The following is a 25,129-nucleotide window of genomic DNA, read 5'->3' as shown; positions in this document are numbered from 1 at the left end:
TAGAGTGGATCTATTAACCCCCTTGATTTGGAAACAACTTTAAGAAATAAGATTTTTTTCCACTTCAACAGTAAGATTCTAATTAGCTTTTCTGGCAGCCATACAAAACTGTTTACTGAAAATATAAGCATGGAATACAGGGTTCCTGAGAACTCTCTGTACTACTTTCACAATTTTTCTGTAAATCTAAAACTGTCCTAAAATAAATTTTATTAAAAAACACTCAAAGGCATTCCCGTCGTGGCTCAGCAGAAACGAATCTGACTAGCACCCATGAGGACAAAGGTTTGATCCCTGGCCTTGCACAGTGGGTTAAGGATCCATGAGCTGTGGTGTAGGTGGTAGACGTGGCTCCAGATCCCACGTTGCTGTGGCTGTGGTATAAGCTGGCAGCTATAGCTCCAATGCGACCTCTAGCCTGCAAACTTCCATATTCCATGACTGTGGCCCTTAAAAGATAAAAAAATAAATAAATAAAATTTAAAAACTCAATCTAATGGACGTATCTCTACAAATATAAAACGTAAATTGAGTTAAAATTTTCCTCAGAAGGAAGTCTTCACAATTTACTTCTCATGTCCTATAGCAATGTGTGATTTGACGTGTATTTTTCTTGTATTTGCCACTAGTCACAATTCTAGTGACTATGAAAAGCATGAATAAATGTAACAAATAGTTTTAACTATAAATGTAGGGAAACTATTTTGTGAATATTCAGAAAAACAAGTAAGTATGATTTCTCCGAAAGTTTAAAAAAAAAAACAAAAGAATTGCCGAAATAAAACTTTAGCTTACTTCTATATACTGACTTTAAATTGCAGAGGTATATTAAAATTAAACTAAATCATTCAAACTTTGAGTTAACCCACAAATATAAATACCTCCAAAACAAGTCCAAATACATACAACAGAGATGGCCATAAGACTAACACATTTGGTCTTGCTTTTTTTTTTCTTTTTAAGAATATATCTAAGTTGGGTTCATATCTCCTTTTGTAATTATAATACTGAAGTTTACATAAATTCATTTGGAAAATTGATATTAAAGTAAGTTATTTAATAACTGAATGTAGTATCATTTAAAAACTGTGATGTAAATTACCTTAGATAAGTGTTTGCAGATAAGACACATAAAATATCACGAAAAGCCTGTGGATAGAATCAAGTCAATAAAACTTCTAAGAAATTAAGTGACATTTAAAATGCCCTGCTTCATTAACATAAACACTCCCACTAGAAAGAAGTATTTTTATCATTAAAATGAGCCCTCAGGAGCAGTTTAGTTCCAGCTCTACCTCAGGCAAATAATTTCTTGAGGTTGTAATCTCCTTTTCTATTAAAAAAAAAAAAAGGCACTGGAGTAAATCTTTTGGCTCTAAAATCCAGAGCTTTTATACGTGGATGACTTCTTACTAGAGTTTAAGTTTACTGGGAGGTGGGTGGGTGTAGATGGAGGACTGGTTTTCACAAAGGAGGCAGCTTCCTCCAGGTACTTTCAGAGACTATTTTATCTTGACCTTTCAAGTGAATTAGGAATCTCTCTAGCTCCATCTACACAGTCTATATTGCTACTTCAAACTCTTGAGTATTATGCAATTAGTTATGGCATATCTGCTTCCCTGATTTAGCTCAGCCTAAAATGAATGCTACCAAAGGCTTAAGAGCATTTATCAAAATATACAGATGATGATGAGGGAGGAAGAGAGGGTAGAGTAAAAGGGAATGTGGAAGCTAATTTTGGCCAAAGAGGCTTTAGCAGCAATCATATTTAAGGAATTTATGGGGAGATTAAAATTTTGCACTCTATGTGATAGGTGGTTTATAACTTACAGATAAACATTTTTTAAAGTATGTAGTAAAATTTGGACTCTAATTTAAAATGAAGTCTAAGTTCAAAATTTGTAACTTCTCTCACTGAACCAACAGCATCCTGCACGCAAGAATGCTTCAAATAACATGAGATTACAGCTACTTCAGCAAGCAAAAGCTTATTCAAGGGTATAGATGACAGAATGTATGCATTTATGAAAGTCTAAGATTCAGTACTGTCAGGGGAAAATCATACTATCTGGTACGATATGCCTTCCTCCTTTCCTTTCCAGAAGTGATTTCACACAAACGAAAAGTTAAATGGATGTCAGAAGTACCCTTGAGGTGGGAAATAAGCCAAAATAGGACAAAGACTGAGGGGTTTAAGTGGATGCAGAAAGGAGTTAAGCTTTAATGGCTGCGGGACGGGTGTGTGTATGTGTGCCCGCAAGTGCACACTTGCTCGTGCACACCCATGGTTTGAGCTGTTGCTTGTTCTGGGGCTAGTGGTATGTTTATGAGTCTTTGATCTTGGATCTTAATTTAAAAAATAGTTAATGGTAGATCTAGGTTATCATTTTCTCCTGTGCTGGATAGCTCCTCAGTGAATGGTTAATTTCTGCATTAGTCCTCCCAAGTGGAGTCTTGTAAGAATACCACAAGTTGCCATGATGGAATAGAGAATCAGGCTGGAGGAGAAAATCTGCAACTTGAGCTAGGTAGGGCCCAAGCAATGGAGAGCAGCAAAATTGTGTTCAGTGTACCTATTCCTTCTCATTACATCTATCCTGACTCTCTCCAAGTGGTCCCTAGGCAAATGGAACAAGGATGAAATAACAGAGACGTAGAGGGAGGTGCCTTTTTCACTCACACATTATTCACATTCTCTGTGAAAACAAAGGAATGAGAAACATGGGAACTGGAACTACATAGAGAAGATATGCAACCTGATTTTAAATATAGAAAACTGACCTCAACAAGACCACACTTGGTATAATGGTACAGAAACTACGTTATTGCTGTCTGCTTAACAGTATAAAATACATACTGACTTAAGGAAGGACAACTTTTAAACAATATAAATAAAATGCTTCAAAATTGCTAAAAAACTGAGGACTCACTCTTTAACCAGGCTTTCAGGTAAACTACTCCCAGACCAAGATCTTCCAGGGGTATTTTAAATATTATTTCTTCTATTGTGATAATATTTTCTTCTTTTTGTGAAAACAGTGAATTGAATAAACAGTAGAGAATTATTTTTTTAATGGCTATACAAATTTCTCCTATTCACCGTGATCTCAAAATGGATCAAGATTTCTTTGAATTTGCTTTATATTTGAAAGCAAATCTTATTTATCCCAGTGTACCCACAATGTTAATGTCATTCTTGGTATGTGATGGGAAGGTGACAAATTTCCTTTGAAAGAATAAGAGTATTTTTTTAATGTGGTTTTTGGGAAAAAAAAAAACTCTTATAATACTAAAGAAAAAAATCTGAATAAAAAATATTTTTTAGGGAGGGGAAGAGAGCTCATCCTAAAAATAAGACACAATTCTGAGCTATTAGCATTAATCTAAGTCCTTATCTTGAACCCAAAAGCAAGTGAAAAAAATTTTAAATACCTTTTTAAAGATAAAATAAGTAATCACCATAACGACTGGAAGCAATAATGTCTTTGTGTATCTCAGTGGCGTCTGAAATATAGCAAATTAGTCAAAATAGTTATTTATTAAATTTTATATTAAATGAGTAAAAATTTATGTCAAATTGAGTGTTACAATAAAATTTTGTAGAGGTAAAAACATCTTTGTCATGGAGAACATATACATTTATCGAATTTCATGTTCTAATATAAGAATCAAAATTATAAAAGTAGTTACACAAATGTATCAAAAATTTTAATGATAAAAACTATTAAACCAAAATTACTTATGTATATTATTTTTTCATTTATTTTGGTTTTATCTTTCCTTTATTTAGATAATAGTAAGTTTTAAAAAGTGTGTTTACTGATCCCTAGATTATCACCTCCTGGGCTATAAAGTCCTATTATTTTCATTTGTAAAACTACAGAACTAACAAGGAAGAAAGTTACCCAAGTAATTACTGTTAAGTATAAATAAGTATTTAATTAATATGTGCAGCTAAGTCATTGTCATGAATTGTAACAGGCAGTGATTTATCATGCAAGTAAAGTGTATATTTCTTAAAGGCAGGAAGTGAATCATAAACTGCCTCACAGGTGATTAGTGGTCAGTGATTATTTTTGAATGAATGTATGACTAACTGGATAGATAGGAGAATAACACATGGTTAGTAGTATAAACTTCCTGGCAACATCCTATTTTAAAATTTTGTAATATTAGGGATATTAAGTGAAATAAAACTGAATTTTTAAAAAAGCAAAACAGGAGTTCCCGTCGTGGCGCAGTGGTTAACGAATCCGACTAGGAACCACGAGGTTGCGGGTTCGGTCCCTGCCCTTGCTCAGTGGGTTGACGATCCGGCGTTGCCGTGAGCCGTGGTGTAGGTTGCAGATGCAGCTCGGATCCTGCGTTGCTGTGGCTCTGGCGTAGGCCAGTGGCTACAGCTCCGATTAGACCCCTAGCCTGGGAACCTCCATATGCCGCGGGAGCAGCCCAAGAAATAGCAAAAAAAAAAAAAAAAAAAAAAAAAAAGCAAAACAAAGAATTTGGGTTTATTTTTCCTGGGTGGTCTTATAACTACAACTGATCTAGATTATTAAAAGTAATTGAACTGTAATTATAATAATTCACTATGGGTTGTATAGAATGTTACGCACTTTTCCCAGTAAGGGCCATTTTTTAAAAATTGATTTTACATATAAGAAAACAGGTAAGGAAGGCTATATGATTAGCAAAAGCATAAAAAATGAAAGTTGATAGTTTCTAAATAAAATTTTTGAGTTGCAGATTAAAGGGAAAACTTAAGAGCAAGAAACCATAATACCTATAGAGAAGGAAAAAAACAAAGAAACATTCATACCGCTTTTTCCATGAAGTCAAATTCAGGAGCACACGTGTAAATTAAAGTGTCAAAATCTGTATATCGTAAGATTCTGGCTGCTATAAGGTCACTAAGGCGAATCTGGAAGAAAATAACATAAAACAAATTAAAATTACACAAATAATTACAGTCAATAATAATTGGTTTGATGTAATAGCAACAAACTCTACAGAGACTCCAAGGATGTCCTTCCAAGAAAACAAACAAAAAAATACAGTGAACTATACATGTTAAGTGCTGAATTATGAAGAAAACTGAAAATAAAGAGAAATGAAAGGCAAGAAGAAATCAGAAAAAATAAGCAGAGAAAATGATAATTTAAAGAGTGAGCTAATCAATATTTGCTGGGCACAAACAGGACACAGTGATCCTGAGATTTTTATAATCAAATCATTTATCAAGAAAAAACTAATTTCATTTTAACTTTTTCACCACACATTCTAAATCGTTAACAAATTTTCCAAGCATTGTCATTTTCACAAAGCCTCATATATTGACCACAATTTTTGGTGCTTCCTGAATTTTTCAGACATACATTCAAGCCGCTAAATATAAGAACTATACATACAACTAAGAAATACAAGAACTGTACACACTACTTTGATTTAGTTACTTGATCTCCAAGGCCTTTAAAATAAACAGTGTGTTTTAAAATAAATAAATAAATAATAAAAATAAACATTGTGAACCAAATCCAATGTCAATTCCTATTTTCTACTGATTATTTATTGCCTACTTTGGTAAGACAATTATTTTTACATTGAATTCTTAGAATGCCAGAAAAAGAAAAACAATTGGAATGCAAAACATTAACTCAAATTATTTTACAAGGACATAAATTATTTTATACCACCTTTGATAATTGCTTTTCAATTATTCGTGATTTCCCTTATCTACCAATGCCAAGGATAATTTAGAGTTAACTTTATTTTTCTAATTTAGAGTAGATTTGGTGACTAATGGTAATTTAGCAAAACGACTTTTGTTCCAAGTTTTTCTCACAGCTGTCACATAGAAGTTACTTAAGAATACCAAGGTGTGTCTGTGTGTGTGTGTGTGTGTGTGCACGCATGTGCGAGAGAGAGAGAGAGAGAGAGAGAGAGAGAGAGAGAGAGAGTGTGTTGTGTTTAGGATTTGTAAAGAGTTGAGTGACAATGTGGAGCAAAGCAAAAAGAAAATTACAGGCCAATTTAATAGATAAATAACTTAGGAAGCTTAAATAGAGTTTACCATAAAATGTATATCTCTTTTAGAATACAAAGTTAAGAACAACAAATAAACCTAAGAAACCACTATGTAGGGCTAAAAGCAAATGGTAATATAAATTATATTGTAAAATTTTATTTAACATAAATATGTATGTGGGATCAATTTCACTGGATAGTGATAGCACTTAACATTTTAGAGCATAACTACTATAATTCCTTGTTAAAGTTGAAGCAATTTCAGCATTAGACAGGTTCCTAATTTGAGAGTACTAAATAAGGTAAATTTCAGAGTAGATTATTGTATGATACACTTATCTATGCTCACTTCCAAACAGAAAGTGCTGAAATCAAGTTAAATTTATGTATTACTTTCTATTTCCTAAATTAGTTAATAGAAACTTATGTTTTGAAAAGGGTCATTACTTGAGGTATTAGCCTTAAAAAAGACAGAATCACCATGCATGAGGGATATATGGTCCATATACTTTCTAGAAGATGAAAAGATAGAGAATCTCTATCATTCTCTTTATACAAGAAAAACTTTAAAAATATTAAACCATATCTCAATTTTACTCTATATTATAAATAAAATTAGATTGAGATCTTGAGTTCTCTATTTCCAAGTACAGACTGTTCATATGTTAACATTTACAACAAATTATAATCTATTAAACAAATTATATTTTAACCAAAATATAAATAACTACTTAACATATTTTCTTCCTAGAAGGCCAAGTTAGCATTCATTGATATACTTTTCTCTTAGTAGGTTGAAAAGCTCTGCAGGGCTTTAGTACTGACTCTGCCAGTGCTCAAAACCATGAAGTAAGGCACTCAACCTCTATAAAATGAAGAGGTTTCATTTTAAAGTAGATGGTTTCAAAGTCTTCATTCAACTCTGTGTTTATATAAATTTTAATGTTTTAACTAGATAGTACTTACATGGTCTGAAACACCTAAAATTTTAGATGTCAGAAATTTCAAAATGATTGTCCCACAAAACCATGCACAACCTTGAATTAGCTAGAAAATAAACAGAATAGATGGAAGTCAGAAGACAGAAAGGCCCTTGTTCCTTGAAATTAACAAAGCTTCTATTAACAAGTTTTAGGTAAAAGGGAAATACAAACTTAAGAATTTTTTTTTAAATATGATTATGAAAACTACATGTTAAAAACTAAGGGAGACATGGAAAGCAATGATTGAAGAAAATTCATGGCCTCAAAAACTTTTATCAATAAAAATGAAAGTGAAAACAAAATTTTGATTCTAATACCTAAATAAAGAACAACAAAGTAAACCAAAAGAAAACACATGAAAGGAAATGCTCAACAGAAGCACAGTCTACTATATTTACATCTATGTGTATCCAATTTTGTGGTCCTTTACTTCTTTTGGATGTTCTAAGATCCCCTCTCTCATCATTTACTTTCTGTTTCAAGGACTTCCATTAATCACTATTTAAAGGTTGCTCAACTAGCAACAAATTCTTAGTTTTCCTTCATCTGTGAATGTGCTTTAATTTCCCTTCATTCATAAAAGACGCTTTGACTGGATATATAACTTATGGCTGACAATTCTTTCCAGCGCTTGACAAATACTGTGCCACCTCCTTCTGGCTCCCACAGTATCAGGTGAGAAGTCTGCTGTAATTCAAAGCAGCTTTGCCCTAAAGGTGACACACCATTTCTCTCTGTCTGCATACAACTTTTCTTTGCCTTTAGTTTGCAGAAGTTTAATTATAATGTGTCTTGGCATGGATTTTGTTGGCTTTATCCTACTTGGGATTCACTCAGTTACCTGATTGTAGATTTATTTCTTTTACCAAATTTGAAAAGTTTTCAGCCATTACTTCTTCAAATATACTTTCAGCCCCATTCTCTTTTTTCCTTTCCTTGGGGAAATTCCACAATACAAATATTATATTTTTTGTTATCACCCCCCAGTTTTTTCTGGTATACTTTTTCCTCTGTTGTTTAGATTGGGTAAATTCTATTGTTCTATCTTCAAGGGCACTGACTGCTTCCTTTGTTATATTCATTCTGCTATCAATCTCATTCACATTTTTTTCAGTTATCACATTTTTAAGTTCCATAATTTCCAAGTTGCTCTTTTTTTATAAAAAAAGTTTCTATTTCTTTGGTGAGATTTTCTATTTTTTCATTTGCTTCTAGAGTACTTATAATTGCTCATTGTAGTATTTTTATGACTGCTTTAAAATCCTTGCCAAATAAATCCCAACATCCTACTCATCTCAGTGTTGACATCTATTTATTGCCTTTTTTCATTCAAGTTGTGATTCTCCTTATTTTCATTATAAGTGATTTTACAAAAATTTCTCTAAAAACTTTACATTTCAAAAGTATTATTAAATTTATTTAGATATTATATTTTTTTAGTCCTAATAGGCATGGCATGTTTTCAAAAATATGTTTTCTGCTTGTTGCCAAAGAATAGGAATGCAATTGACTTTAGAATACTAATCTTATATTGAGCCATGTTATTGAATTCTCATAATCTCTAATAATTATATGTAAATAATATAATGAATTTTGCTTCATTTCTTTCTCATTCTTGTTATTTGCTTTCTTGCTTTAATGTTTTTGAACCTTTAATAAAATGTGAAAAAACATATTTATCTTGACCTTTATTTTAATTTAATTTTTTATGGCCACACCCATGGCATACAGAAGTTCCTAGGCCAGGGATTCAGTCTGAGCTGCAGCTGTGACTTATGCCATAGATGTAGCAACACTGGATCCTTGATCTTTATCTTAAATGGAATTCTCGAACTATCTCACCTGTAAAACCAATGACTGCTGACGAATTTTATTGGGTTAAGTAAACTCCCTGCTATTTCTTCTGTGTTAAGAGTTTTTATCATAAATGGATGCTCAATTGTATCAAATTTATTTTTTGCAACTAATGAGATGATTATAAAGTATTTTTCTACTTTAATCTACTAGTATGATAATTTACATTTGTGAACTTTCCAGAAATATCTTAACATCTTTGCATTCCTGAGGTGAGCCCAATTGGATAAGAACAGGTTATCTCATATATATATATATATATATATAATATATAATCTTTTATATTTTTATATCCATGGAGTGTTTTTAATCTAGGTGGAATTTAAAATCTATGTTCATGAGTAAGAATAGGTTTAATCATACTGTCCTTGCCTGACTTTAGTATTTTAGATTGCCAAGAAGGTTTCGTTTCCCTTACTGTAAGTATCTTCATCCCTTATGACACATTCTCCTTGGTGTTTTTGAGCAAATTTTAGCATAAGCTCAGCTCAATATTTATCTCACAACCAAAAATGTGGTCTCCCATTAAGCACTGAATTTTTTCCTATTGTGACACAAACTATAAGTGAATCATTTAGGTCTAAAATATTGTTTAGGCCTGGGAAGTTCCCGTCATAGCTCAGTGGTTAACAAACCCGACAAGCATCCATAAGGACATGGGTTCGATCCCTGGCCCCGCCCAGTGGGTTAAGGATCTGGCATTGCCGTGAGCTGTGGTATAGGTCGAAGACGCAGCTCAGATCCCACATTGCTGTGGCTTTGGCGTAGGCCAGTGGCTAGAGCTCAGATTCGACCCCTAGGCTGGAAACCTCCATATGCTGCTTCTGGTGTGGCCCTAAAAAAAAAAAAAAAAAGACAAAAAGACAAAAAAAACAAAAATTGTTTAGGCTTTATGTTATAAATACTTATCTTTGCTAAAGATACACACAAGCTAAAAATAGAGAATAATTAACATCTAGGAAGGCAAGAATTTTTTCTTCTTTCAACTTACCACATGATGGTAAAGAATATTAAAATTAAGGTTTGATCAATCATAAGTGATAATTTATGTACTGTTTTACTGTCATTTGATGTAAAAACATAAGAATTTCCTTGTTTTCAAGCTTTCCAGTTAGGACAGAGCAAGATATTTTGATTCAATCTTTATTGACAGGTATGTAAGAATTACTTGGGGGTAATAAAACAAATGTTTTGTAAAAAAAGATTGTTAGTTCACAAAATAGCTTTGCTTTTTCTTTTTTACTGTCTTCAAAAAAAAAAAAAAAAAAAAAAAAAAAAAGGACCTATCTCCTGCGTAGTTTACATGACTACCATGATTCACTTCTCCCTTTTGCAAGAGACTGTATTAACTGTGTGAGTTTTGAAACATAAATATAAGCTGAATACTCATTATATCTTAACTTTTCTCTCTTTATATTTTTGTTTCTTTGAAATTTTTGAGTTGAAAGTTCTTTATTCTTTCTAGTCTAAAATGGAAATTTTTTTTTTTTTTTTTTTGTCTTTTTGTCTTTTTTGTTGTTGTTGTTGTTGCTATTTCTTGGGCCGCTCTCGCGGCATGTGGAGGTTCCCAGGCTAGGGGTTGAATCGGAGCTGTAGCCACCGGCCTACGCCAGAGCCACAGCAACGCAGGATCCGAGCCGCGTCTGCAACCTACACCACAGCTCACGGCAACGCCTGATCGTTAACCCACTGAGCAAGGGCAGGGACCGAACCCACAACCTCATGATTCCTAGTCGGATTCGTTAACCACTGCGCCACGACGGGAACTCCTAAAATGGAAAATTTAAAATAAATTTTCCTGAGTGCAACTTTGGCAGAACTCTCTAGATGTCCAAAGACACTGTTCTATTTGTTGTAAATTTTCAGTAATTTGTGATTAAAATGTTGACTTTCTTCTGAGTTCAATTATTTAAAAATTTAAATTTTATGTTTATTTCTTTGTTTAATCTTTAAAAAAAAAAAAACACTGCCAATTTTTCTGAAGTAAAAAAATCATATATTAGAAAGGTTATGTGATTGGGGATGGGTGAATGCTTCCAGCAATGAGAAATTGGCAAATCATTCCATTTTGTTCTTTTGAATTCTGCATGGAAATCTACCTTATCTTACTATAACTTTTCCAGTTTTTCCCTATCAATTACAATACATAAACTTTTCCAGTGTTACAATTTATAATATGTAATCACACTGTTCTTCAACATGGCAGACTTTGTTTATTTATTTATTTATTTATTGTCTTTTTAGTGCCACACCCACGGCATATGGAGGTTCTCAGGCTAGGAGTCAAATTGGAGCCATAGCTACCAGCCTATGCCACATCCACAGCAATGCAGGATCTGAGCTGCGTATGTGACCTACACCACAGCTCAAGGCAACGCCAGATCCTTAACCCACTGAGTGAGGTCAGGGATCAAACCCGAATCCTCGTAGATGCTAGTTGGGTTCATTAACCACTAAGCCATGACAGGAACTCTGAGATTTTATTTTTTAATAGGAGTAAATTAAAGACCCAGAGAAAAAGAATGAATGTCCTGTGTCTGATATTATGCCTACCTAACGGTATGTTTATTTTACTTTGTAACCTAACATACAAATATCAAGGTAACATAGGCCATCCATTGCGTATTTGGAAAGAAGTGCAACCAAGGCCAGGGAGTGGCTGAGATGAAATAGAAAAGGACTGGGAGATTGCAGGGAAAATGTTAAAAGGACAAAAATAGTCTAAAGTTGGAAGCTGAAGGAAAGATAATGGATAAATGTAGAGAAAAAAAGGAAAGTTTTGGGGACAGAACTACAGAGTGAGTTATTTTAAGAGAAGGTTAGTAAATCTAAAGAGAGAAACCCAAAGCAAATAGAAAGAAATTTAAAAATCAAGATGGTAGGGGTATAGTAGAGTGAAAAGTAAATAAAGAAAGATTTGAAATAAATGAACTAACTTCTTAAAAATGACATAGATGTTGCTGAGGACTATTACCTATCTTATGCAAGTAGCTATTTATAAGATTAACTATAAATCATTCAATTTTTAAAGTATTTATCTGTATTCAGTTGAGAGAAATAAAAAATAATTTGAATAAGCTGTGTTAAAAAATGTTGAAACTTACCCAAAAGTGGAGTTCAGATACTCCAAATCTTTGAATTTTATTTCTCTTTAGAATTATCACCTAAAATTCACATGATATAAAATAAAACAATTAAATAAAATTAAAATTTGTATTTTATATGAGTGATACATTTGAAAATTACACAGCCACCCCCTTCAATTTTGGCTATCACCAGCCATTTTGCCTTAATTGTTGATTTTTCTGAATTTGGACATGGAAAGTTTCCTTGGGGTGAGAGCTAAATGCTGTACACCAAAAGTTGACTCAAGAATAAAGTTATTTTCTGAGTTACTTAAGATGTTTTATGCAGGACAATTCTTTTGAGGAGGGAGATGGTGTGTGTGGGAGGTATGTTCACGCGTGTGTCTATGTAAGCTCCCCAGCAAAATTAGTGGTCTAAATTACATGAAAACCCTTCCCCTCCAACTCCTAAACATTTTTAAATGTTTTAAAAAATGCCTAACTGAACTTATAAAAAAGAAAAGGAACTTTCCAGGTACCAGAGAAGGTGATTTTAAAAACTAAAATATTAATCAGAAGAGAACCTATGGCAGTTTTTAAGAAGATCTGTAGAACACAGTTAAAACCATGGACTTATGTTAAAAGGGATGGCAGCAGAAGAGGACTTGGGACTATGGAGGTAAAAACTAGAATTGAGACTCATGCATACAGCTCGGGTCCTCAAAAACCATACCCTTAGTGTTATCAGCTGAATGTTTATGTATACCCTCACTATATCCATATGCTGAAACTCTAATCCTCAATGGGACATATTTAGAGGTGGCCCCTTTGTGGTTAGACCATGAGGGTGGGCCCTCATATCATATAATGTTTAAGAAGAGACGTAAGAGAGATGATCCTTCTCTCCACCCTGTGAGGATAGAGGAAAGACATCTCTCTGCAAATCAAGAAGAGAACCCTTACCAAGAACTAAACCAGCTGACACCTTGATCTTGAACTTCCTAGCATCTAAAACTTTAAGAAATAGATTTCTATGTAAGCCACCGGGTTGGTATTTTTGTTATAGCAGTCCGAACTGACAAAGACATGCAGGAACTAGGAATACTCCTCTTACTATCTCTACAAGTTGGTAAGGTATTTATTTATTCCCAAGTTAGTGTTGAAAGAAAAAAGCTTCTAATGAGAAACTAAAATGTCAGGCCTGTATATTAAGATTTGGAGGAGAATTTTGCAGCATCTAGTTAGCCCAAGGTGAGCCAAGATTCCTGAACTTCCAACAATTGGAAAACAAAAATGTACCATGATTGCACACGGCAAAACTGTTTGTAAAGGGAAAATACAAGAAACCACTCAAATGCCCAGACACAAGACAGTGGTTGAATTATCTATGAAACGTGCAGAAGGGAATACTTACTATGAAATAATAAGAAAGAATGTAGATCTCCATGAATTGATATGCAGTTAAATACAAGCTAAGCTGTTAACAGACACCCAGGGTAGGTTGACAAATCAAAATGCAAAAGACTATGGTTTGCTACTTTCATGTAAGAAAGAGAAGATATAATAAAATACATATATAGGAGTTCCCGTCATGGCGCAGTGGAAACGAATCCAGCTAGAACCAAGAGGTTGTGGGTTCGATCCCTGGCCTTGCTCAGTGGGTTAAGAATCCGATATTGCCATGAGCTGTGGTGTAGGTTGCAGACGAGGCTCAGACCTGGTGTTGCTATGGCTCTGCCATAGGCCAGCAGCTGAAACTAATTAGACCCTTAACCTGGGAACTTCCATATGCCACAGGTGCAGCCCTAAAAAAAAAAGACAAAAAATAAAATAAAATAAAATAAAAAATACATATATAATATTTATTAGTGCAAAAAATAAAAAAGTCAACTAACTGGGTAAATCAGAAAACCAATGAGATATTTCATTTACAAGAAACAGACAGGACCAAGGTAAAAAGAAAGGTGGTGAGAAAGGGGTGGAAGAATGAGGAGTGATATTTTCTGAGTATAAGATTTGTATATTTCTTATTTTTAGAAACATGGTAGTATTTCATCACAAAAATAAATCAAGTAATTATAATTGATCAGGATGGAAATTCTGCTTCTGGTCAAAGTGGCATAACAAGAACCACATTTACTCTCCCTTCTGAAACCACTAAACACAAGCAAAACAGATTTTTAAGAGACTGCTATGAACAATTAGATGCCAAAAAAAATTATATAATAAGGAAAAATGGATACATTCCTAGAAGCATATTATCTACCAACACAGAATCACGAAGAAACAAAACACTAAACACACCTATAACTAGTAAGGATGGTGCATCAGTGATCAAAAATCTCTCAACAGGAGTTCCCGTCGTGGTGCAGTGGTTAACAAATCTGACTAGGAGCCATGAGGTTGTGGGTTCGATCCCTAGCCTTGCTCAGTGGGTTGGGGATCCGACATTGCTGTGGAGCTGTGGTGTAGGTTGCAGATGCGGCTCAGATCTGGCATTGCTGTGGCTGTGGCATAGGCTGGCAGCTGCAGCTCTGGTTTGACCCCTAGCCTGGGAAGCTCCATATGCCACAGGAGTGGCCCTAGAAAAGGCAAAAGGACAAAAAAAAAAAAAAAAAAAAAAACCAAAACAAAACGAAACTCTCAACAAAGAAAAACCAGGACCAGGTGGCTTTGCTGGTGAATTTCACCAAACATTTAAATAATAATTAAAGTCAATAGTTCTCAAACTCTTTCAAAAAACTGAAGAAAAAGAAACTCTTCCAAACATATTTCATGAGACCAGCATGATTGTGATACCAAAGCCAGCTAGGACACCACAAGAAAACTAAACTACAGATCGATATCCCATATGAACACAGATGCAAAATCCTCATTAAAATACTATCAAACCAAACGTAACATCACATTAAAGGGATATAGAGCATAATCAAGTGAGTTTTTTCTTTGCATTGCCAGGATGGTTCAACATATGTAAATCAATTAATGTTGATAGACTATGTTAATAGAGTAAGGGATAAAAATCATAAGATCATTTCAATCTATACAGAAAAGCATTTGATAAAACTCAACCCCCTTTTATGATAAAAATCTCAACAAACTAAAAATAAAGGTAAATTATCTCAACATACTAAATACCACATATGAAAAATCCTACAGCTAACTCACACTCAACAGTGAAAAACAGAACAAGGCAAGGGTGTTAACTCTCACCGTTTCTATTCAATATAGTACTGAAGTCCTAGCTTAAAAATTTTTTTAAATTAAAATATAAATAAAAGGCATAAAAATTGAGAAGGAAAATGTAAAATTATCTCTGTTCACAGATGGCATGATCTTATTAAAGAAAACTCCAAAGATGCTACACACACACACACATACACACTGTTAGAACTAATAAACAAGTTCTGCAGAGTACTACAAACCCAACAAACGAAACTATGATGCATTTCTATATACAATGACCTATCCAAAAAGGAAATTAAGAAAACAATCCCATTTATAATAGCCTCAAAAAATAAAATATTGGAGTTCCTATCATAGTGCAGCAGAAACGAATATGAGTAGGAGCCATGAGGTTGAGGGTTCGATCCCTGGGCTCAGTGGGTTGAGGATCCAGTGTTGCTCTGAGCTGTGGTGTGGGTTGCATACGCAGCTTGGATCTGGTGTTGCTGTGGCTGTGGTGTTGGCCAGGAGCTATAGCTCCAGTTAGACCCCTAGCCTGAGAACCTCCATATTCTGAGGGTGCGGCCCTAAAATAGCAAAAAAAAAAAAAAAAAAGGAAAAAAAATAAAATATTAAGGAAAACATAACCAAAGAGGTGAAAGACCTATGCTGAAAGAAATTAAAGAAGACACACATGGAAAGATGGTATTTGTCCTTCTCTGTCTGACTTATTTCACACAGCATTATGTCCACAAGGTCTATCCCTGTTATCATAAATGATAAGAAAATCACATATTTACCTTTAGCTACCATTGCCAGTGCCCTTCATTTGCATAGAGACAGACTGACATCTAATATTACATTCCTTCCACCTGAAGGACCTTCTTTAACACTTCTTTTAGTATAAATATGCTGATCATAAAGTCTTTATTTTGTCTTCATTTTTGAAATATATGTTTGCTGGGTATTTAGATGGAATTTTTAAGTATTTTAAAGAATGGCTGACTGTCTTGTTGCTTGCACTTTTTTTTCTTATGAAAAATCTGCTGACAACCCTACACTCTGTTCTTCCATATTTGATATGTCTTATTTCTCTTGCTGCTCCTAAGATTTTCTCTTTATCACTGATCTTGAATAATCTGATTATAAAATGCCTTATAGCTTTCTTTATGTTCTTGTATTTGAGATTCACTGAAATTCCTCATTGCTGAGATTATAATTTTCATGAAATTTGGAAAATTTTTGGTCTTCAGTTCCTCAAGTATTTTTCTACCTCCTCCCAACTCTCCTCATTTAGACATGAACCCTGCTTGTCCTATATGAACTGTACATTAGGGATTTGAATATCACCATTTCACAATCCCTCCTGGTTTAATGGATCTGGTACTAAGTATTAATGGCTACCGTCATAAAAGGAGAGGCACCAGATAATGTGTCTCCCGACTAAAGAATAATACTATAGACTTGCCAAAGGGATTAAATCTGAACTTGTTCAAATTTTAGACCCAATTATTAATATATTATGAATATAGAAGACGTAGGAAGATGTAAGGCTGCCTCATGAGGACTCACAGAGCAAAATCTAGACCACATGACCCATGATTTACTGAACCACCATTACAAATACAACTCCAAATGAGTGTTATTCCATGAAAGTAAGGCACATAGGGAGACTATACATTTATTCTAACTATGTTGATTGCTGACAACAGTTTGGAACTCTTCTTTATAAACTACCTTCAGGGATTATTTCCCTATAGGTGCAAGAAAATTGGTCTTAGTACTTTACTGTCACAGCATATTTTGACCAAAATCTGTATTACCCAGCCCAATCACCCACTTTATTCACAAGATTTTGGTCATTTTCACCCCTGAAAGATGAAGATTGCCACCTTAGAGGATATTCAAAAGAATGTACCACGGTGTGTGAAGGCAGTTGAGAGGAGTTCCAAAAATGTTTTGGCAATGGCAGTGTCACTGTAATTAGTATTTGGCCTACTGAAGGAAATATCTAATTTTTATCATAAATTATTATTTATTTTAAAAATAAGTCTTATTACCTTATTATTTTTAAAAAAATATTTACTTGGGCATTGCATTAAAAAGGTAAACTTTCATTATATTATTTTTTAAGGATGAGACAGCATTAAAGCATTATTTGTGAAAAATTTATTGTGAGTAGCAATTCAGAAAGGGCTTTATTTAGTCTCCTAAACCTATCAGATGGGTAAATCTGCTATTTGATAGGTTAAAACTTCATGAGCTTAACAAATGCTTACCAATGTCATTAACAAAGATGAAGAATAATAAGAAGATAAATACATTGGATTTCCAAACATCAACACAAAACAAAGGAGAACTGAAATCTGAAAATTGAAGAGAAGAAATACATTTTATAGTTATTAGATAGATAGCATAATGCATATGTTATCTACAAGGATATAGTTATTTCAAATATAAACTTTATTTGCATAAATACAATTAATAAATAGATCTTGACCAAGGGATAATAGAATTTCATATAGCTTGGTTCTAAGTATTTTCAACACCATAAATATTACATAGCAGAATTAAAATTTTTCTCTATTTACAACTTGGTACAAAGAAAACAGAAAAAAGCTATCATTTCTATTGACTCAAAAGTGGAGTGATATAATAAGAAAAACTGAGTTATAAGTATTAGTTTTCTAATCTTATTTTTGTTGAACTACTTGAGGACTTTCATCACTAATGAAGCTTTATTTTAGGTCCTTATCTAAATGATTTTTATTTTTTATTTTCTTAAGGGAGATGCATTTGGAAACTAAGACAGAAAATGATAATGCAAAAACATAAATTTTACAGAGTGTCATATTCATGAAAAGCGTTAAAAATCTCAGGTCTCAGGGAGAAAAGGCAGTTTCAAAAGTAGCAACAATAATAATAAAGACTTTTTTTTAGTTTCAGAGAGTACAAAAACATCTACAGTCTAGTTGAAAGTATAATTTGCTATAATTTGGCATTCAGTTATCCTTCTAAATATTATCAATATCATATATATTAAATACTATTTCAAAGGAGGTATATAAAGAGTCATTTCTACTTTATAAACCCTGAAGTCTTATTTTAACATATGACTTATAAATATTAAAAAGGTTACCATGTTCATATAAATGATCTTCTGAAATTTGGTTGGCTCAATGTACCCCACAACATACATGGGAAATAATGAAGCTATCTGAAATAAAAATATTAAAAAAGCACAAGTGAAAAAATTGTAGAAAAGTACTTCACTATTCATGAGCAAAGTAAATCTAATAGGAGAGTTATATTGCCAATAATGATAGCCAAAGTAATGTGAACCAACCTTCTCACTGAGAACTAGAAGAGCTAGAAAAAGTACTAAAAGTACCTGCATGAGAGCCACAGATAACTAATAAGGCAAAAAAGAATGAGGAAGTTAAGACCACAGAAAGATGGACATCTACAGAGATGAGCACGAGATTTTGAGTTACTTTTCTCCCAGAGGCATCTGCCAATTCTCATAGTAGCATTTGCCCACAAGCTGAGAGACAGTTGAGAGATTTCCACATGCTCAGCAGTCAGGGAACCCTGAGAATGAGATCTCTGCTAAGTATGCAAGCTTTGGTTTGGGCCTTCAAAGGATTATACTATAAGAGAGAATCAGAAATCAAAGCAACCCTCCTAAATACTGATGTGTACCTTTGAATCATCTCATTCTCTGATTACATGAGAGTGATTAAAAATTGTTAGTTCCTATATTTGCTGCTGGGAGCAAATGTGATTTTCTCTAGAAGTTGTTAATATCATCTTAGTCTCAAATTAACTCTACAGTTGTTCATGCACAATTGTCTAATACCACATCAAAACTAATCATATGAAGGAGGAGATAAAATATTATCATGAAGACAACAGAAACAGATCTAGGAAGAAACTAAATCCAGTTCAGAAGTCAACAAACTTTTTACGTGAAAAGTCAGACAGTAAAAATGTTATGATTTGTGAGCCACATACAGTCTCTGTTGTATATTCTTCTTCTTCTATATTTTTAAAACAACACTGTAAAAATGTAAAAAATTAGGAGTTCCCATCGTGGCTCAGTGGTTAACGAATCCGATTAGGACACATGAGTTTGCAGGTTCAATCCCTGGCCTTGCTCAGGGGGTTAAGGATCCGGCCTTGCTGTGAGCTGTGGTGTAGGTCACAGACTCTGTTCGGATCCCGTGTTGCTGTGGCTGTGCGTAGGCTGGCAGCTGCAGCTCAGATTAGACCTTGGAACCTCCATATGCTGCAGAAGTGGCCCTAGAAAAGGCAAAAAGACAAAAAAAAAAAAAAAAAAAATTGGAGTTCCCGTCATGGCACAGTGGTTAATGTATCCGACTAGGAACCATGAGGTTGTGGGTTCCATCCCTGCCCTTGCTCAGTGGGTTAAGGATCTGGTGTTGCCGTGAGCTGTGGTGTAGGTCGCAGATGTGGCTCGGATCCTGCGTTGCTGTGGCTCTGGCGTAGGCTGGTGACTACAGCTCCCATTAGACCCCTAGCCTGGGAACCTCCATATGCTGCGGGAGTGGCCCAAGATACGGCAAAAAGACAAAAAAAAAAAAAAAAAAAGTAAAAAACTGTCTTGGCCCACAAACCACTCAAAATCATGTCTGGCATCATCAGTCCTAGACTTTATGACATAAAGTGCTTTTTTTGTTTTGACATAAGCACAGAAAATTCTAGGAGGGTACTGAAAGCCGTAAAAATAACCAAATTTAAAATGTACAACTAAATATTACAATAATCAATAATAAGAAGTCAAAGATGGGTTTTAAAGCAGGTTAAATGCAGGCAAATGAAGAAGTGATAAATTGGAAGGTAGGTCAGAAGAAACTATCAAATGACAAAGCCATGAACAATAAATGAAAGAACATAAGATATGTGGAGCATTTGCTCTCTGCTGTCTCTTGTTGAGTCTAGCTCATTTAATAAAATAGTTATGGTTTTTAAAAGGAAGTTCATAATTCACTTTGTGAGGAAAATTAATCTTGACACTAATTATGAAAAATGTATCATACAGAATCTTACATAGAAAAGCAATTAGGCAATAGAATAGACTCAATTATAGTTTTACAGAAGGTAAAGAAGAATTCTTCAAACACATATTTCTTTTATTAATGCTGCATGAAAGCTGAAGCATTTTAGCAAGGAAATAACACAGCCAAGTGTATGGCCTTCAATACAGAAGAATTCAAAGACCCTAGACATGTAACAAAAAGAAACTGGAAAGTGTTAGTGCTCTACAGTTGGGCAGACTTGATTTTAACTTAATACTTGAGCTTCAGTTATCTTCACCTGTAAATTGTAAGTTAATACTACTCATCTCGGAGTTCCCGTCGTGGCGCAGTGGTTAACGAATCCGACTAGGAACCATGAGGTTGCAGGTTCGATCCCTGCCCTTGCTCAGTGGGTTAACGATCAGGCGTTGCCGTGAGCTGTAGTATAGGTTGCAGACGTGGCTCGGATCCTGCGTTGCTGTGGCTCTGGCGTAGGCCGGTGGCTACAGCTCCGATTCAACCCCTAGCCTGGGAACCTCCATATGCCGCGGGAGCAGCCCAAGAAATAGCAACAACAACAACAACAACAACAAAAAATACTACTCATCTCTCTGGACTCTTTGAGCATTAAATAAAATAAACTGTAATACAGTTTGGCATATGTTAGTCTCCCTTTCCTACCTCCCACAGAGCAGTATCGTTAGGATATTCAGATCTATATCGCCCTTCTTAACATCACATTTATGCTTGGCTTAAAAAAAAAATACATCACAGGTAAAAATTCTGCTTAATTGCTGAAATGTTGCTATTTGAATCACTAGTTAAAAAGAGAGCCCTGTCCTTTAGATATGAGCAACAAAGTCAACACTCTGCTGAGACAATGTAGAAAACTGACTTCTAGTCTTGCCTCCAAAGGAAGATGTCATCAGACTTCTGCAGATACTAGCCTCAAGATAAGCAGGTCTGAGGGTAGATCAAAATTTGTTTTCAGGAAACAATAGAGAGTTTCAAATCTGTTTAAATGCTTGGACCAATTTTGTTTCTGAAATCAGAGATGAGTGCAGACATTTTAAACAAAATGGGATAAAACCATAAAACACTTCTGTGAGTTAATTATTGATTCCCTGTTATCTAGTTTATATATCTAGAATTTAAACTATATTTTAACCATTGTGGTCACAATACACACTATCAAACTAATAGGTAGAAATCAACTTATAGAATGAGACTGAGTTCAATAACAAGATTCCATGTCAGATAAAGCTTTAGGGAAGAGAAGCTGACATTTATATAGTAAGAGTAACTGCTTCTATGTCTAATGGAAGAAACATCAACTCCCCTTGGAAAAAAACATTTTGGTGACCTCTTAGTTTCGTCTAATCAAAGGCAAGTCACTCACTCTACTTGCACAAAAAGTTTATCTGACTTGACAAAAATTGTCCTTTCTCACTCTCATGGTGTGTGTTAAATTTTATGTTCAGTAAAGACAAAGGAATTGGAAAAATTTTCACAGGGAACCAGGGATCTCCTGGGGGAAAACCTTTCTGAGATTCACCAGTATTTGGACATCTCCAAAAAACTAATATAATCCTGATTTGACAAGACAGAACCCTAAGGAACTTGAAGAACACAGTGTGTAGGTAAAAGAACCTTGAACTTGTAAGCTCACTCAATACCAGAAATGTAGAGTCTTTTCTTAGAGGAAGGCTAATTCTGCAGATAGCATTTAGCTAATGCCAGAATTCCTTGAGCCATTACTGCAGGCACGCCATGAAACATTTACATGAAAGAGAATGGTGCCCCTCATGAATGAAAGCACAGAGTCTAGGTCAGTTTTAGTGCAAAGCACTCAGCACTTATGGCTGTTAGAAGTTTTCTGTCTTAGAGAATGTAAATTTAAGTTGTTGATGTCAATGCCAATCAGGGGAGTCCTTACACTTGAAAAGAGTGGGAGAAGAGGGCACAAAGTTTATTTAAAGAACTAATAGAAATTCCCATTGTGGCTCAGCAGGTTAAGAATCTGACTAGTATCCATGAGGATGAGGGTTTGATCCCTGGCCTCAGTCAGTGGGTTAAAGATCTGGCATTGCTGCAAGTTGAGGAGGCATAGGTCACAAATGTGGCTCAGATCTTTGACCCCCTAGCCCAGGAACTTCTGTATGCCGCAGGTGCAGCCAAAGGAAAAAAAAAAAGACACTGGAGATGAACTTGCAATTAAGAGAACAACAACTTAAAAACAATCTCATATACATATAGACTCATATCAAAACTTCAGAATAACTGAAACCAAAAATCTATAATTGATACACAAACAAGGAATCTCTGGAGAAGAAATATATCTCATAGTAAATAAGTGCATAATCCACCATGAAGAGGGTCATTTGACATCATTCTTGGAATGCTGAAGTCTTCTTACATCTGATTCTGATTTCCTCTCCATCAAGGAATTTATGATAATTATAACTAAATAATGCAACTGTACAATTAAATAATACAGTTCTACAATTGTATTATTAATAACCACTTCTCTCCATGGTAAAACATTAAGGTCTATAATGTCTTGTTTATCACATCACCTAGAATGGTGTAATGCCTATATTGAAGAATCAATAAGATGTAACAAATTGTGAGGACATATTTATATAGTTACACTGTTTTTTAACCAATTTATGCATTTTATATTTTACTTATTTTCAGAGGGTGTATTATTTTTGTTATTCTTACCAGTTAAGTTATTCTTTTAACTATGCTATATAAAATATTTAATGGTATATAAGGCTTTCTTCTTTATAAATTTTAGTTGCATAATATACACAATTTTAATATAATGCTAATTTTTAAAGAAAAATTGAAATGTAATAGATAATACTAAATAGTAAAGATGAAAGCCATACAAAATGGGATAAAGTATAGAATAAATTTCCTATTTGTCTCAGCATATTTTCCATTCCACTTCTTCAGAGGGAGTCACTTAATGTTTCTTAAGATCCATGATATAATAATCTGTGTGAATGTAATTGTGTTTAAATATATGTATTTAATTCTGTAAATAAATAAATAAATAAATGTTATTAGACAAAAAAAGAAAAGAAAAAAAAAAAGAAATAATAGCTGAGGATTTCCAAACCTGAGGAGACATTAGGGTATCCAAGTCCCCAAAGCTAATAAATCACCCCACTATTGCCATTGAAAAAGACCTTCCCTAAGAGACACTATAATGAACTCATCAAAAATAAAAAACAGAATCCTAAAAGCAGTCAATAAGAAAAAAGATTGTGACAAATAAGGAACCCCATTACATTATCAGCTATAGTAATTGAAACAGTATGGCACAGGCATAAAGACTGATATATACTCCAATGGAACAGACTGAGTGCCCAGAAATAAACCCAGGCATATATAGTGAACTAATATTTGAAAGGAAGCCAGGAATATTTGGGGGGGGGAATACTGTCTTCAATAAATGGTGCCAGGAAAACTGGATATTCACATGAAATTGGGCTTCTATCCTACCCCACTAACAAAAATTAACTTAATGGACTAAAGACTTAAATATAAGACCTGATACTGTAAAATTCTAGAAGAAAAACCAAAGGAATAAACTCCTTGACAAGAGCCTTGACAATGATTTTTTGGATTGTGACACCCAAAGCACAAGAAACAAAAGCAAAATTCAACAAATGAGACTATATCAAACTATAAAAAACTTCTTCACAGGAAAAGAAACATTCGACAAAATGAAAAGCAACCTATGGAAACGGAGAAAATATGTGCAGACCATATACTAGCATATGGCTTGGATCTGGTGTTGCTGTGGTGCGGCTGGGAACCTCCATATGCCTCAAGCGTGGCCCTAAACAAACAAACAAACAAAAAACACACAAGAAATAACAAGTGCTGGCAAGGATATGGAAGAACAGGAACCCCTTGTGCACTCTTGGTGGAAATGTAAATTGATGGAGCCACAGTGGAAAACAGTATTGAGGTTCCTCAAAAAATTTAAAGTAGAACTACCATATGATCCAGCAATCCCACTTCTGGGTATATACCCAAATGAAATGAAAACAGAGTATCAAAGAAATTATCTGCATTTCCATGTTTACTGTAGCATTATTCACAATAGCCAAAGTATACAAACACTTGTCTGTCAACAGATGAATGGATAAAGAAGATGTGCTACATATGCATACTGAGTATACCTAGCCATGAGAAAGAAGGAAATCCTGCCATAGGACATAAATGGACCTTAATGGCATTATATTGAGACATAAACCAGAAAGAGCACGACAAATATCTTACTATATCACTTGTATGTGGAATCTAAAAAAGCCAAACTTTTAGAAACAGAATTGAATGGTGGCTACGAGGTCTGAGGAGTGGGGGAAATAGGAAGATATTGTAGGAAGATATTGGACAAAGGGGACAGACTTGCTACTAGAAGATGAATAAGTTCTGGAGATCTAACACACAGCACAGTGATTATAGTCAATACCGTATTATATAATTCAAAGTTGCTAAGGAATTAGATCTTAAACTTTCTCACCACAAAAATGAAATAATGATTATGTGTCTGGAAAGCACTATGGGGGTAATCAAGTGGTAATCATATTGCAATACAATCATGTATCCAATCAACATGTAAACCTTAAGCTTATATGTTACATGTCAATTCTATCTAAATTTAAAAAAGAAAAATAACTAAAAATCCAGTAAATCTTTTGAAAGGACAGAAAATCATTAAGGCAATATTGAAATTACCCAAGGAACTACTTAAACAGTTTCGTCAATACCACTAAATTAATACATTTGCTTGCAAGGAAATGATGCAAGAAATTTCCTCTACTATGTTGGTATATGCAAATAATGAAAATTATAGAAATTCTGTGTTGGTTATAGACCAAATATAAGGAAGTAAGGCAGAGGGAATACCCTAAATATGCTTTAAACACTCAGCACCAATTAATAATTTCATTCTTTGTAGACAACTGGCAGCTTGAGGACT

General features: G+C 34.1%; 1 protein-coding gene across 7 annotated transcripts in view; it reads right to left on the bottom strand.

Moving 5' to 3' along the window:
- DPY19L2 (dpy-19 like 2) overlaps positions 1-25,129 on the bottom strand; it is a 71,993-nt gene that overhangs the window by 16,252 nt on the left and 30,612 nt on the right. For 4 of the 7 annotated variants that reach the window (XR_002340221.1, XM_003134795.4, XM_021078559.1 and 1 more), the window contains exons 10-16: positions 18,228-18,305; positions 17,368-17,454; positions 11,963-12,022; positions 6,988-7,068; positions 4,817-4,918; positions 3,433-3,504; positions 1,103-1,149 (exon numbers count right to left, since the gene is read on the bottom strand). Coding sequence is in view for 6 of the 7 variants with exons in the window: in XM_003134795.4 (XP_003134843.2) it covers positions 1,103-1,149; positions 3,433-3,504; positions 4,817-4,918; positions 6,988-7,068; positions 11,963-12,022; positions 17,368-17,454; positions 18,228-18,305 (527 nt within the window). In the remaining variant the exon portion in view is untranslated. The remainder of the gene's footprint in view (positions 1-1,102; positions 1,150-3,432; positions 3,505-4,816; positions 4,919-6,987; positions 7,069-11,962; positions 12,023-17,367; positions 17,455-18,227; positions 18,306-25,129) is intronic. The other 3 variants (XM_021078556.1, XM_021078557.1, XM_005657778.3) reach the window with 3 other exon arrangements.

The sequence above is a fragment of the Sus scrofa genome, chromosome 18 (assembly GCF_000003025.6).
Source record: "Sus scrofa isolate TJ Tabasco breed Duroc chromosome 18, Sscrofa11.1, whole genome shotgun sequence".
Classification (NCBI taxonomy): domain Eukaryota; kingdom Metazoa; phylum Chordata; class Mammalia; order Artiodactyla; family Suidae; genus Sus; species Sus scrofa.
The sequence above is the reverse complement of the archived record's forward strand: the minus strand, read 5'-3'. Positions and strand labels throughout refer to the sequence as shown.